General features: G+C 38.3%; 1 protein-coding gene across 1 annotated transcript in view; it reads right to left on the reverse strand.

Moving 5' to 3' along the window:
• The window catches only part of GAK (cyclin G associated kinase), a 68,010-nt gene that overhangs the window by 12,895 nt on the left and 38,748 nt on the right, over positions 1 to 16,367 (reverse strand). Inside the window, exons 17-24 of the mRNA XM_084224656.1 lie at positions 15,885 to 16,002; positions 13,469 to 13,548; positions 12,914 to 13,107; positions 10,879 to 11,037; positions 9,641 to 10,111; positions 7,504 to 7,674; positions 760 to 894; positions 307 to 426 (exon numbers count right to left, since the gene is read on the reverse strand). Of these exons, the coding sequence (XP_084080782.1) occupies positions 307 to 426; positions 760 to 894; positions 7,504 to 7,674; positions 9,641 to 10,111; positions 10,879 to 11,037; positions 12,914 to 13,107; positions 13,469 to 13,548; positions 15,885 to 16,002 (1,448 nt within the window). The remainder of the gene's footprint in view (positions 1 to 306; positions 427 to 759; positions 895 to 7,503; positions 7,675 to 9,640; positions 10,112 to 10,878; positions 11,038 to 12,913; positions 13,108 to 13,468; positions 13,549 to 15,884; positions 16,003 to 16,367) is intronic.

Genomic DNA, 16,367 nt, shown 5'->3' on the forward strand with positions numbered 1-16,367 from the left:
TACTGAATCAGCAACTCCTAGTTTCTCTTACAATTTCAACTCGGTTCTCAAGCATTAATTACTTTTACTGTTCCTATATCACAGCTGCAGTTATCTTCTAAAACATTATTCTGGATGTTTTAAAAAATACCTGGAAGATTCAATCTTTTCTTGTTAATCACCAGCTCTCAGCAAATACCTCAAGCTACATGTTGACAATTAAAAGGAAACACTTCCCTTTATACGCTGTCAGTAATATTTATTGGTGCAAGAAGCAAATCAAACAGCAGACGCACTAAATATAGTCTATCAAAAGCAAGATCTTACCTGGAAGTCCAGATCCCAGATTGGCAAGATCAGCAAAAGGATCAAAGTTCTGAGCTTTTGCCTGGCTAAAAGACAAACCTGAAGACACACTGGACTGGCTTCCGGTGGTAAAAACTTGGCCTGTATAATAGGAAGACACGTCACATACCTAGTCTTTTTGGAAATTGAGAGAAAGAATAAAAGTAGTATCTACACAACACCTCATACAAACTTCCCCAATATTCTACTTCACAACATCCTTTTCCATTACAAGAATCACCATTACTATAGAGAATTGAAACAATTTAATTCCTGTGTCTCGACCTTTAGTCTGAAAAGCTACACAAGTGCCTTACTAAAGGAGCATTTAAGCAGCAAAGCAAAAATGCACGAAGACATGTTCAGCAGTTTCAGGTGACTAGACTGATGCAGCATGGAGTATTCCTCTAATGGAAAAATTTAATTTCATAATACCTTCACAAACAGGCTTCAGCTGTGGTGATGCTACATTGCTGGCTGTTGAGGAATCTGCCCAAGAATCCCATCCACTTAAGAGATCTGGGTGGCTTGTAGATGATGATATTTTAGGTGGCTCTGGTGTCAAACTGCCTACAGAAGAAAAAAGAAATGTTTCCATGTTTAAGAAAACCATAATAATAGTATATATATTTGCCAATACCAACAGAATGTGCCTCACATTGTCAGCTACACAGCTTGCTTAAATCTCTCAGTAACAGTCTTAAACAGGACTCAGAAGGGTTGTACCACTGGAATTCCTCCACTTCTATTTTAAAATATCCCGCACGCTTCATAGATAAGGCATTTTCATGCACAGGCAATGCTATGAATTTAACAGTTTAGGTCTCCTGACCAAAAGGATTAGCTCAGGTACAGATCTAGGGTATGCTGCTGCTCCTGACAACACAGCTGGTAAGTGGAAAGCAGCAGCGTTCCATGAATGGTGCTCTTCATCACTCAGCAGTCTGGGTGTTACACAGGTGAAGCCAGGTCACTTCAAAATGCAGGTTATGCTGCCTAACCCAGGTTGCCAGCGACAAAGGGGCCTCTTGGCCAACTAATACACTCTTTGAGATGTAACACACAAATGAATGCACACAATTGAAGAGCAGGATACAGGAAGAGTGATATTTTTTCTGGGAAAAGGTTAAGAATCTCTAGCTACATGGATAAAAACCACATTTTTATACACCATGACATGTAGATGAAATTGTAGTATTTAAAAGCATACAAGGGTGCTGCCACTAACTCCTGGAAAATGTCATATCCCATCTAAAGGTACTATAACTGCCATCCCTGACACTGCCAAATTATTCCCCACTTACACACTCATGCAAACTATGAGGTGAGACATCCTCAGAATGAGATACGGTATGTACGGAACACTCGAAACCGCATGCCAGCTTGGAACATTCTCCATAAGCAGAGCTTGTGGAGACTCACAGTGAAGCAGGACAGCTTTTGAATGTAACCCCTACTTTAATGCTATAACAACTGTCAATGCTGCAGGGAGAGGGTATATTTCAGTAAAGCACATTTAGTGGTGGTCTAAGACATTTCACAGACAAAGGGCTAACTCAGACATCCTTACAAAAGCAGTAACATTCTGAGGTTTTGAAAATCATAACTACTACATCACAGCCTTTCACTTGTCTCAACATCTCAGCTTTACATTCTAAATATTAATATCAAATCCTCTTAATTAAGGAAATAATTAGAAGCAAATTAAATACCCCTATAGTACCTCAATCTACTAATACCATTTATAATTAGATCTTACAGCTGCAAAGTGAGCTCATCAAATACTGTGCAACACATATCTGCTGAAAGCCTGTACTTCAGCAGTACTCTCTGCTGCACGTGAGGGAAAACAGAATAAATTGCAAGAAGTACCCACCATTTCCATCCCTTTCTCCAGACCCAAGCTTCATCTCCCTGCCTCTGAAACCATGGGAGAAACAATATGTATTGGTCTCAATACTCAGGACCCCAGCCACCTGCTATACCACATTTCACTGGCTATAAATTAGCACCTATTCATCAGTTCAGAAATTTGTTGTAATATTCCATTCCCAAAATTTCAGCGGGTCTTGAATTACTACTAATATTGATTTTTAGGCTAGAAATTATTTTGTCCTACAAACTCTGCTATTAAAGGTTTTTTTACAGGAGCATAAGAAAATTAACACCATCATATGAAATTAATTACTATGAAAACAAATTGAGAGAAACAAGAACAAATTAAACTACAGATGAATGCAAACATACTATAGGAATGAGCTGTTTTATAACAGTTGCCTTAAAGAAATCAAGTTCATTGCCTCCCCCATCCTGAACTAAGCAGGAAGTAGCCTACTGCTACATACAGCAGTAAATTCACTATAAATAGTAAAAGCTCATATACAACCACTACACTTATCAGAAAAATCTCAAACAATGCAGTGTACAATATACTGAACAGATAACCCATTCCTCCTGAAACTACTTGTTCTTATGCTATCTTCTTTTAATTCTACAATGTGGGCATTATGTCAGATTTTAACACCTAGAAAAAGTGTTATGAACTTTTTCACTTTGATACTTTGACTTCTACATATTTTGAAGAGGTATGATGAGACCATACTGAATCCCTATTTTTGTAGTTGACACATTGCAGTTCATACAGGGACATTAAGATACAGTAGCAGAATTCCTGAAGAAATGGTAAAACATGAACTATAGCTCAATATTCTACATATGGAAGCAATTAAGATCATAAACATGCAAATCCAAACCTGGTTGTCTCAAGTTTTTTAATATGCCATACAGCAATGAACCACTGGAGGTCACAGCAAAGAATGTTGTTCCTTACTAGCACTGCTCAAACCAAGCTAAGATGCAAGAATAAGTTGGTGGTAATCAGATCATACTTTCCAGCTTCCCAAAATAAGAGACCTGCATTTTACTACACACAACTTCACATGAGGGTTTTCTTTATTTAACTTGTCATGTCTACAGGAAATCCTTTAATCACAGACAACAGGATTTTCTGTGAACCAAGAGGCTGATTTAGTATGATGCAAGGTCTTTTTAACCTTATCTAAAGCCTGTCTGAGAACTCAAGTTCACAGAAACTAACTTCTCCTCAGGTGAAAACTACACTGATCACTCAGGGTTCTTTTGATCACCTTCCTAATCTCCTGCTGTCTTTGAGGGAAGTATATCTTGACTCAACCTGCATTAAAGATAATCTGCTACTTAAAAGGTACAGAAGAAAATTAATTTAACACACAACATTTAGGTAAGCAGCAACAGCACAACATTTTCCTATTACAGGACAGAATGCCTTAAAAGACCAGATGTGTATAAGAACTATCTTTCATTTTAAAATGCCTACAATTTTAAATTTTAAGCCAACATCTGAGAAATACAAGGTTAAAGTTCTACGTCTTGAACTTGTGTTCACTGAAACATCTTTTCTCCTGGTATCTATAGCAGTTTAGTAATCATTTACTAACACACAAAGCTCATCCATCACTAAAATGTGATTCTAGATGCTTACATCTGCTCCAAGAGTAGAGTCATTAAATCTCATTACCGCAGCTTATTTAGAATGGTCACTGCCATTACTACTTATTTTTAGTTTAAAAATTTTCTCCCTTTAATGATGTCATGTTTGCACTGTCTTCTGCTCACTTATCACAGTTCTTCTGAATATGTCATTTGAGAACATGTTCTTATTTTTCCTTTCTTCTCCAGTTACTAGTGATCCTGTCCTTTCAGGACTCAAAAAATCACATTAAGTGCAACATAATCATCAATATGCCTTACTTACTTGATAAAATTGATACCTGTAACTGGATAGAATGCTAAAGGCTCAAATACATACATCATTTCAGCTAAACACACATATGAGCTCACATTTGAAAGACAAATGTAAAGGAGTATGAAATGTTACCCCAGTTCCTCCACTTCCATACAGTTTTTAAAGACTGCATTGCAATAGAGAAATATTGGGAAATCAGTGTAAAACAGCAGGCTAAAGAGAAAATGGGTATATTTTAAGTACCTTTCCCTATGTTGACAGAAAGCTCCAGAAATTACATTAAAATAGCAGGTATCTAATACACTTACCAGGGTGCAAGTTATCAAATAAAATCAGGAGTAAGCACAAAACAAAAGGCATTGAAGTCAGATGTAAAAATATTCCTTTTTTTTCTCTACACTGCTCAAATGTTATTAACAGCAGACTATAGACGGTGATCTCCTTAAGGTTGCAGATAAACATTTAGTGAACAGAAAGCCATATTTTTTTCCCCACTTTAATTTAATACATAAAAAGTTTTTCTGTGTCCTCTCTGATAATAGGGTTCTGGTACTACTAAATTTGGAGAAAAGAACTGGGAACCTTCTTATAATGTGTAAAAATACTTAATGTGAAGAAACGGAAGAGAGACACCAACTCCTCTCTGTGTTGCTCACTGGAAGGACAAGAGGCACAAACTTAAACACAGGGAACTCCATTAAAAAATACTTCCTTTCCTCTAAGATCTCCCCAAACCTGGCATAGGTTGCCCAGCTGTAGAGTCCATAGCGCTGGAAATGCTAAAAGCCAGAAAGGACATGACACAGTTCTGAACAGCCCACTCTACATGACCCTGCTTTGAGCACATCAGCTAGAGAACCTCCTCTTGGAGGAGGAGAGGTCCTGACTCTACAGTGAGTTAGATTTTGGCTGAGATCATAAAATATGTTGAGCTACAAGGGAACCACAAGGATCACAGAGTCTAGCTTCTGGGTCTGCACAGGACAGCCCCAAGAATCACATCATGTGCCTGAGAAGTGTTCTCCAAACACTTCTGGAACTCTTGTCAGGCTAGTGCCGTGAACACTTCTCACTGTTCCAGCGCTCAAACAGCCTCTGGGAGAAAAACCTTTTCCTGTTATCCAACCTAAATGTCCCCTAACATGACTACAGGCCATTCCCTTGGGTCCTGTCACTGGTCACCACGGAGACCAGATCAATGTAGACCTCTCCTCTTCCCCTCACAAGGAGGTTGATGACTGCAATGAGGTCCCCCCTCAGTTTCTTCTTCTCCAGGAGGAACAAAATAAGTGACCTCAGCTGCTCCTCATACAGATTCCCCTTAAGGCTCTTCACCATTCTCATGGCCCTTCTTTGGACAGTCTCTAAAGGTTTAATGTCTATTTTCATATTGTGGCACACAAAACTGCCCCCAGCACTCAAGGTGAGGCAGCCCCAGCACAGAGCAGAGTGGTGATGCCTGGTGATGCTGTGCCTGATGCACCTAAGGACATGCTTGGCCCTCCTGGCTGCCAGGGCACTGCTGACTCATTCAGGCTGCCATCAACCAGGACCCCCAGGCCCCTTTACATGGTGCTTCTCCCCAGCATCTCATTCCCCAGTCTGTCTTCATCCAGGTTTCCCCATCCCAGGTGCAGAATTTGGTAGAAATAATGTTTCACAGACCAGTATTGATCAAATCTTCTACTGAGCAAAATATTTATGTTTGGTAACCTCACAAAGGGACAGCAATAGTGGCATAAAGCTGGCAACTATACAAGTACTCAACCGAAACATATGGCTCTTACTATCTACAGGAAAGAACAAAAACATTGCAAAGGAGGCAGCAAGAGGAATCTTCTCAGCAGAATCAATCACAGCTGGAATATAATGATTAATAATATGATAGAGAGGGCAATCAGCTGAGTAGCCTTTTATTTCAAAAAGGAAGCTCTTCTCCCAGTCAGACAAATAATGCATTTTTTTTTTTCTGCCCAGTTTATCTCAGACTAACACTCAGACTGCATCACTGCCGGGTCAACTAGAGCAACTGCTAAAGAAAGAGGGGCAAGTCAAAGCTGCATGCAACAAGCCCTGGGAAGAAATCACTGGATTCAGGAAAAGGTGTGTGATATCACCATTCCTAGCTACCTGCATGTTTTAAGTTGGTGTCTGCATGAGAAGAGACCTGGGCTTCTCTGTTGGACACAGCCAGCTCCAACAGACTCACCATAAGCCACAGCTGAGCTTCCCAAACTAGGTGTCTTTAGAAAAACATGTTTTCCAAAGACTGCACAGCAGCTGTAAGAGGACAGATATGACAGAAACAGCTCTGAGGACATTAAGGTAGGTGGAGCAGGAAGGGGAGGAGGTGCTCCAGATGCCAGAACAGAGATTGCCCTGCAACACATGTTAAAAACCACAGGAAAACAAATAGTAGGCTGCATCCTGTGGAGGATCCTACGCAGGTGGACATGTCCTCGATGAAGCCATAGCCCAGGGAGAACAGCCCACAGAGCAGCAGGTTCCTAGCAGGACCCGCAGTGCCTGGGAGAACCACATCCTTATGGCAATCTCTTCCAAAAGGACTGCACCCTACACAGACCTATGTTCTTAAAAGATTGTATCCTGTGGGAAGCGCCAATACAGAAAGAGGGGACTGAGAGAGTAGCAGAGAAGAGCCCTCACAGACTGATCACAACCCATATCCCTATGGAGAGAACCCACACTTTTCTTTGAAAGTCAGATTTTATAAAGGTTAAACACTAGTAACTCTACCACTCCACCATTTTTACAAATGTCTGTTTCTCTTTAAAGAATGATGAGAAGACTGAACATAACACAAAGATTTTTATTTAAAGATTAACAGATTTTAAAATAAATGCATGAGGAAAAGGCTTCGCCAAGAATATATCAGAGAAATGAAACAAATAAGATTAGAGTATTACATAATGTACTTTGTAAGTATATTAGCAGAATACATTCAGGTCAGGAAGGTGCAAGCCAGCCTCAGCCTGCACTTTAAGAACTGGCTATATTATAACTTGACTTGCTCATTTGTCTTTCAAAGCTTCCAGAAAATCTTTAAAATCTGAATGCAGTCAACATAGCACACTATCATCTATAAAATAAGTTTCCAGATGTTTAGGTACCCTCAGTGATTAGATTATTGAGAGGAAACTCCAACTCCTAACATATGGTTAGCAATACTAGAAATCCTGTCACATCATGAATAATAGTATGACATTATACACTTGCTTCTTGGTGCATTTGCATCTGTACTTCTAGAGTACAAAGCTAATTAAAACAGCAATCACAACAAGTGGATCTATTAAGACACTAATCCACTAAGCTGAAAGACAAATGCACAGAAGAGAAGAAACTGTCGAGAAACAGAACACCAGAAGCACACTTACCTAAATTTAAGAAATCTGAGCTGGAAGAGGGTGGAAGTGAACTTTGTGTGGAAGGAACTGTATTAGTTGTAGATGTTGAGGTTGGATTAAGGAAGTCCCCAAAGAGGTCTGGACCAGACAGGGCTTGATTCTCTGAGCTTGATGACATTGTGAATGGGTCAAATGGATCGGCTAAAAAAGAAGCAGAAAACAAAATTTTCTCACGACAAACTGTAGAATAAATGAAGTCGAAAAAGCCTTACTCCTCTGAGGGCACAGACAATAAGCAAAATTCATGCTAGTAACTGCAGCACCTTCTGTGAATTTTGGCTGTGTGGCAAAGAGCAACCATCTATTCCTTCCCCTAGACAAATGAACTTTCACATGTTACAACAAGGGTCTCAGCCATACAGAATATAAACAACTACGTCTTCTAACAAAAGCAGCAAGACTGCATACAATTCAACAACATTATTAATTTCATCCATTTAAGACACATCTTAAGTTTGCATGACCATCTGACACACAGAAGAATTGCATTTGTTAAATACTCTATAATTCCAAATCTGCAACAGATTTGAAGAAAATGGACTATTACACTATTAAAAAGAATATGAAGTAAAATGTTCATACTACCATTCAGACTTGAAGGCATTGGCGATTCTGGGGCAGAAAACACGTCAACCCAAGAATGAAAACCAACAGAAGTAAGACTTCAGCAGGTCTCTAGTGATCCCAATGAAGAAAAAACTAACTGGAAGAGTATTTATAGTCAGCATGGAGTAACATGTGACAGTCAGCTGGAATCAGGGCTTTAGATATTCCTGTTTCTGCTGCCCTCTAGGGTCAAAACCCCTGAAGAGCCTAGGGAATCCTGCCAGATTCACTCAGAAGCTGAAGAGAAGGAATAATCCTGCTGTAATACCCCAGCACATCCTCAGATAATGACGACACTGTACAGGGCTCAACAACATTTCAAGCAAATTTACTATAGCATCACACATAAACAAAACCTCAAGTTTGCTATGCAAGCCAAAATACAACAATGGCCAAATACTCTCACTTCTGCAAGTATCTCTCTTAATACAATGAAATCCATTGAATGAGAATGACTACAAGAATGAGATATATACATGACTACTGATCAGATGTTTCATGTGATAGACATGGCTAAAGAAAGATAATGTAATGAATGTTTCCTTTTATAGAATTCTATCTATGTAAAAATGGTAAATTACAATTATTCTTCCCTGACCACTGCAACAAAGTTTAATAGTAAATTTCCTCAAAATAAGAAAACATCTTAAACCATCTAAACGCTCTGCGAAAAATACTTCCAGTTGTCTATAGATGAAAGCTTTTAGGACCTATGAATTATTTTGTGCAAACAAACAAAACCTGGTAATGGTTTCCAGCTTATGCGAGCAATATTCCCATAAATCTTACCATTAACTTTAGGCAGAGAATTGTTATTCCCATAAAGAGACAAAGAGATGAGTATCCACTGGTAAGAGGAACAGAATCTCTGAAGTAAAACACATTGCTTAAATACCAAATAGACAGCCCTATGTAGCATTCTCTTTAAGAACACAGACTTGCCAACAACATTAGTAAAACCAGCAAGAAAACATCTTTTAGCACTATCATTATCCTACTGGTTTGAACAATAAGCTACAGGATTTCCAGTTGCTCAGCAGTCTTATGTGATTAACACTTAAAAATCCCACACAGACATTTGACCTAAGCAGCACACCTCTGTACGTCTAATGCCATTGCCTTATTTGAAGTTTAAGTTATGACAATGCTTTAACAAGGAAAGTCATGGATTTAGAAAAGGATCTAGCATGCAACATTCAAGTGGGAAAGCTAAAAATTCCTTAAGATACTGAGTTCCCTTGAAACGCAAATTTGTTACTTTTCTATTTAAAGAGTTAAAAGTTAACAGGATACTGGAAACATTACAGAATATCTGGGTAACCTACAGGAACTTCTCTCCTTCATGACAAAGTAACACCTGTTATATTCATAGTCTTGCTACAGAATGACATGTCTTCATCATTCACTATCTTGAAACACAGTAGTTATTTTCTAAGCACAGTGCAAGCAGCAGTTTTCAAGTGTTGCCCAGGTGACAAGTACTGATATTAAACTCACATACCTGAAGACACAGCTGCTGCTGGAGATGAACCCTGAGTAGCAGCTGGACGCTGACTGCTGAAAAAGAAATCCGTTCCTTGTCCCAGAAGATCTCCAGTGTGCTCATTTGAAACCTGTGACACACTGCTCACAAACAGATTGTTCAACAAGTCAGCATTACTTGATGAAGAGCTTATTTCTGAGACAGGTTGTTTCTGTTCTGCTGAAATATCAGAGTTTAGTCCCAGCAAGTCTACATTCTCTTCAGGGAGAGATTTCTGTAACGGTGCAGAGGGAGCTTCAAAACTGGCTTCAAAAAGCAACTCTCCTTCTGGAGTAGAGTCTTTCTCATCAACAATTACTGCACTTCCTTCATCTGGAAATGTTGGGAACTCCTCATCTGAAGGATCACTCTCTTCCCTGTCATCAGACAGCTGAACACAATCATTTTTAGATGAACTGTCTTCTATTCCACTTTCTGGAGTTTTTCCTTCTTCAATAGAAAAAAAAAAAAAAAGAGTAACATCTTTAAATAATCAGCATTATTCTTCTGACTAGGGAAAGAGAAACTTTCACGGTGACATCATATGAAGTTAATTCCTAACTAACCAAAACTCATATAAGAACTGATGAAAGAGGAACTACATGCTGCCTGCCGCCTCTTTGTACAGGGCAGAAAAAGCAGCAGCTGACTACCATATTTGCCACTCCACAAAGGCAGGCATTACAAATTTTTTTCAAAATGAGACTGACTTGGACATTCACCTCAGATCACTATGTCTCTTAGAGCTTACAAGATTTCTCAGTAACTGCTGTACTCAGTAAAAGCATAAGGAGCTGCTGACATTTTTAACAACAAAGCAGCAATCAGAAAAGGGTGTTAAAAATGTGCTATAAAATTACATTTTCTTAGTCCTGCTTACTGATCTGGACCCCACTGGCTAGTCTACTTTGTTTCCTCTGTTCCTAAGCCAAAGTGGGGCTGTAGGAGTGAAAAGCTTCCTTGCAGACCTTTAAGGTTAAGATTTTTACAGAAAAAGAAAAATTCAGCCCACCATTTAAGATATACTCAACACCAAAACCCCTTATTTGGTGTTTATCCAAACGAAGCAGAATAACTGCTTGTTATTCTGCAAAGCTCACTCTTTTCCTCATGGTTAGTGAATTAGAGACTTTTGCTGCCTAAGAAGGCTTAAGCATTCACTGGAAGGCATACAAGACAAACATAAACCACACAGTACTTCAGAGGAAAACCTGTACCTTTCCAGTCCAGAGAGTGAAAGAAGTTGTTTGCATCAGTACTACCGCTGTGTGGGGATTCTGTATCAGTAGGTGCACTTTCTGAAGACTGCTCCAACTGGGATGCCTCTGCTTCATATTGTGCAGTTGAACCTGGCTGTCTAGGCAACTCTGGTTTCCCTACAAAACAGAATTTAAGCCAGAGCCCTTAGAGAGAAACTTCTCAATCCTCCACATGGCAGCTGAAGCTGACTGCTGTAGGAACACAATTATCTCCAACCTGTTGCTCTGCAAATGCAAATTCCTGCCCCCACCATCTTCGAAATTAGCATTAACTTCTTTTCAACTGCAAAAACTGGTAAAACCCAGTTTTTAACTAGGACATTCAATCAGAATCACAGAGTAAAACTCAAGCATTCTATTTACATTTGTAGGAAAATTAACACCTCACTTGTACCAACCGTCTCCTAAAACACTCAAGAGCTATGAACAGTATGTCAATAAGAGACAGAAAAATGCAAATGCAGCTGTAGAAAAACCCAGAATATACAAAACCAGTGAAGAACATGGAGTGGGTAAAACAGAGGTGGTACACTGTATGATGCTATTAACTACTTCTTATATTTCTTACTTTACTGAAATCAGGTATTAAGTGATTCTTGTGTAAGATTCAGTGGCACTGTTACCTACTGCTGTATCACCTCTCAAAACCCAAATTTCCTCAAGACAAACGAAGAAGACTTCCTAAATTAGTCAATATTCATCCACTGTTTGAAACAAGATGGATGGATGGATGGATGGATGGATGGATGGATGGATGGATGGATGGATGGATGGATGGGAGAAACCTATTTGTCTAAATTTAAATACACAACTGGTAGAGCACTTTTTCATTCTCCTTCCACATTCTCAGTTGTAGCTTAAGAGATGCTGAAAACAGTCTGTCTCAGAAAACACACATAAAAGATCATAACTAATGAAAGAGTAAATTCAACTTTAATTAAGGGGTTTTTTTTAAATCAGTTCACAGCACTTACTTTTGTCCTATTCCCTTCCCACCAATCTTAAGAAATACTTTCAGTGTAATTTGAAATCCTTACATTTCCTGTACCAATCAGAAAATGGAAGCAATTTTAAAAAATAGGAGTAACTTTTATAGAGCCCCATCATCAATGATGATGTAAAGCTAAACACCTTAGCTTTAGAGAACTGATACTTGTGTTCACAGAAGGATTAAGCTAAGTTCAAGAGAAAATGGCCTAAATCATAATACCAACAACACATATCCTGCTTAAAAGAAAAAAAGGCCAGCAGCAACTCTCTTGTATGAAAAGAAATCTACCATATTAACAGCACAGGATGAGATCTCATGTATTACTAAAATCACCATAGTAATCTTTGTCATGCTTCTTTATCCTCGAAACACAGAGAAGGCTTAAGAGCCTGAATGAAAACGTCAAAGCTAATCACTGATACCAGGAGAAGAGGAAAGATACTGAACAGCATTAACTGCAACTAATGCAGGCATCTACAGATAAAGATAAATACAGATAATAAAATAGTGTCTCTGCTGGAACATATTAGGAAAAGAGCAGGAAATTAATTACAACATTACATGGCTATACATAAGAATCTTGATAAAAACATTCTTACCTAAAGCCATTTGTGAGGAATGCTCACATAATTTTAAATGAAATTATAGTGGTGCCAGTTTAGCCAAATAAATCCCATTCAAGACATTGCGCCTACAAATACTGACTGTTACAATTCCATTTGCTAGAAGTCCCTCCCTGCAAATGGCCTATTCATAGCTTTGTAAGCTATGAAACCAAGCACATGTAAGCATAGTAGAAGTAAGACAAGTATAATTATAATCCTCGTTACTGGAGGATAACTTAAGCTCCTCCATACAATGCATACTTTTAACTGATATTTACAGTTAAATTTTTACTGATTTCTTTCAATTAATGGAACATTAAAAATTAAACAAAAGCCTAAAACACTAAGTACACTGAAAACCTTCTCACATTCTCTAGTTTTTCAATAGATTCATTACCAAATTTTGATAAAATCTCTTGCTGTTCCTCTCGGGTGGAGAAGAGGATCTTGGGATTCAGTCCCTTTATATTCATGTTATCCCAAGGTGGCTGTTCACAGCTGGGCCTGTCTCTGGGCTCCACCTCCACTTCCAGATTGACTTGAAATAAATCAGGGTATTTCTCTTGTATGTCACAGGCATCCAGATCGTATCTGTAAAGACATAGACAAGAAGTTTTTTGATACTGATGGCTAGATTAGATCTACTGAATTAGATCTACTAATGTCCAAAACAAAACTCCAAAGAAATTAGTGTAAGACATTAAAAATCCTGCATTTGTTGACTTTTCCCATTTTAAACAGGTGGTATTTTTGTACATTGTTTGTATCATGAACAAAACATTTTGCTTCCTTAAGGTGAGTAAACAAAAGACTAATTGCAATCAAAGTAATCTACTTCCTGCACTGACTATATTTCCTATCCCCAGTATATGTTGATGTTTGGTGGGTTAAGTGGGTTAAGCAGTTTCAAAGACAACTTCTCCCAGTCTCCTACAAAAAGGTGTCAACATACTTGGCAAATTTCACTGTAGTGGCATTTCGGGGCACAAAGCCTGTATGGAACTGAATCTGAAACATCTTCATTGAAGCCATCTGTTGAAAACAAGAAACAGGAAACTGTATAAATCCACATAAATAGTATGTACATTGTTCTGCCTTTAATATAATGCAATGTATTATCAGTATTAAAATATTTTGGAGTACTCGCTTTGCTACAAAAATTTCCATTTAATTACAAGTATACTTTATCTTGAAAGATTTAAAAGCTTCTGAGACAGAACATAAATAGATCTATCATTAGCACTAACAAACCAAAAGACTTTTAGTCAGGTATGTTTCATCACTAACTTCAAAACAGACTATCAAAGTCTAAAGTATTTCCAGATCCTATTCTGGAGGCTAAAATTGTATGACCCTTGCTCCTTTTCTGAATAGCATATGCTCAGAAAAATCCATTGTGCAATACGCCAACCAAGAAATATATGTACATCACATACAGAGGAATAGATTTAAAACAGTTTTAAATGTACCACATTTAAAAGGACACTTCAGAAGGCATGCAAGGAGGGGTTTTTTTGTGCAACTTCAAGTCAGCCATTCATTCCAGACAGAATTGTAGGGCTTTTGTGAACTGAATCATTTTTATCACTCAACTGTTCACAGAAAGACTACTTTCTCATGCCTGATGGGAATACAAGTGTCCAGAAAATGTTACTATAGAGTATTCAGGTAGCTCCTGATCTTGCACAAATCCAAATTACAGCTCACTGATCAATGTAGCCTGTATTTGTTTCCTAGCATTAGTCACAACACCGGTGATATAGTCTTCCCACTCCTTACAAAGAAGTCATGCAGTAGTAGGCCAGAAAATACGATATAACAAAACTGAATTACGAAAGCTTTCCCTGTAAATGAGTATTTACTGAACATCATAGCCAGAAACCAAGTCATACAAAAAGCATTGCCACAGATTAAGGGGAGGGTTGATCCTTCCCCTCTATTCAGCACCAGTGAAGCCTCATCTGTAACGGCTCCTTAGTACAAGAGAAACATGCACATACTGGAGAGAGCTCCTCTGATTCTTCAGACCCTACCATCACTTTTCTAGAAGATAAACTGAACTCTCTCTCTAATTAGCTGTGAGAAAGTAGAAGACATTCATAACACCCAGCTCTAAACACAGGAGAAATCTTGAAATGTGGTGGTTAATCTCTGTAAGAGATCTGCAGAGCACTTTAGAGGAATTTACAGCACATAAAACTAAGGACACATTGAATATTGTTTCATCAAACCTCCAAACCCAGATCATCACACACACTGTTGACGCATCATGTGTTATAGCTGACAGCTGAGAAAATTCTAGTCTTTTCCATCAGTGAATAAATGCCAGAAAAACCACATCAAAGAAACTCTATCCGGAATAAAAGTGAGGTGGTACAAGGAGTATAACCTAACCTTGGCTAAATTTTGTCATTCTGTGCCTTTCTCCTGATGACCTTGAACCATACAGTAGTTATTTTTGCACATCAAGAAATCATTTCACTGAGTGTTTAGTTTTAAGGTATTCTGGAAGGTCTTGTTGAACATGACAAAATTTGATACCTTCCTACTCACAAAGCAGAAAAAAAAAACAGGGGGAAAATAATTTCAGTAAACATTAACTATGTATGAATACACATGTACGTCCCACATGTACTGAAACTGGCTGAAAAACTATGTTATCAATTTCCACAAACCTCCAAGCTCTAAACTTTTTGCTCTCTGTCCTTATATCTTACATGGACTTCCAAGTTTAATTGGGTTACTTATGTGGAGAAAAAAGAACGTGCCTCTCTTAAAAAATTTGAAGACAGGCTTCATTAACAAGTTTTTTGTGGTCTTGCAATACATTTGCATACATAGTTGAATTAAAAAAGGAAATATGCATTCTCCCTAGTAGAACAAAGACAGGTAAGAAAATCAGCTACAAAAACTGAACCTGACTTTAGAAATAGGCTATAAAACCATATGGATTTTTCTGGCCTGTTTTGTACACGCAATCTCTGGAATCCCACTTTTCTGCTGAGTGATATTTTTCCTTTGTTTGCAGTTTGTGTACACAGAATTAAAAAGTTCTGGCTTGTTGTGCAACTTAACAGATAATAATTGCTGCCTCAAAAAAAAAACTGGCTGGGGACTTTCCTTACAAATATAACAATTATCAGTACTGAAGTAGATGCTTACAAAAGCATCTACACGTACAGCATTAGGAGTGGACATAGTCAGAAGGCTTGAAAACATTGAATTCACAAGTGAATGAAAACCTCAAACACTTCTCCAAACAAAGAATAGTAAATAAAGCAAAGTATTCAGTAGATAACTAGTAAGTTACAAAACTGCTACCAAAAAAAAAGCACATCTTCCATTCAGGCACTTAAATTTATCATTACTTTGGCTTGTAGTCGTCCTCCTAGAGTTGACCTGGCATGATAGATCACAATGAGAACATCTCCTTGGACTGTTATACCCAGTGGGATTACTGCTTTACCATCTTCAATTTTGAACTCCCTAAAGGAAAAAAGAAAACATAACCAGAGTCAATTTAGTTTAAAAAGAGATTAAATAGTGTATTACTTTAGGTTTAGCCTGCTTTCTCCAAGGCCTTCAGCAGCTGAAAAGCTACAAGGACTTCAGTATTCTCCTATTTTTCTTGTCTATTATTACCCACATCCAGCAGTGTTAATACCACTTGTAATTGTGCAGACACCAGAGCTGTACAGGGGCTAATAAGCAGTCACCTCACAGCTGCCATGCCTGGGGGATCCTTACAGTTTCCATGACTGAGACATGAGGCTATGCTCAGCACAGGTACAACAGGGATCAATGTTCCCAGTCTTACATCACACAGAGTGAGAAGAGAGTCTTGCTCACTG

The sequence above is a fragment of the Fringilla coelebs genome (assembly GCF_963513975.1).
Source record: "Fringilla coelebs genome assembly, chromosome: Z".
NCBI lineage: Eukaryota > Metazoa > Chordata > Aves > Passeriformes > Fringillidae > Fringilla > Fringilla coelebs.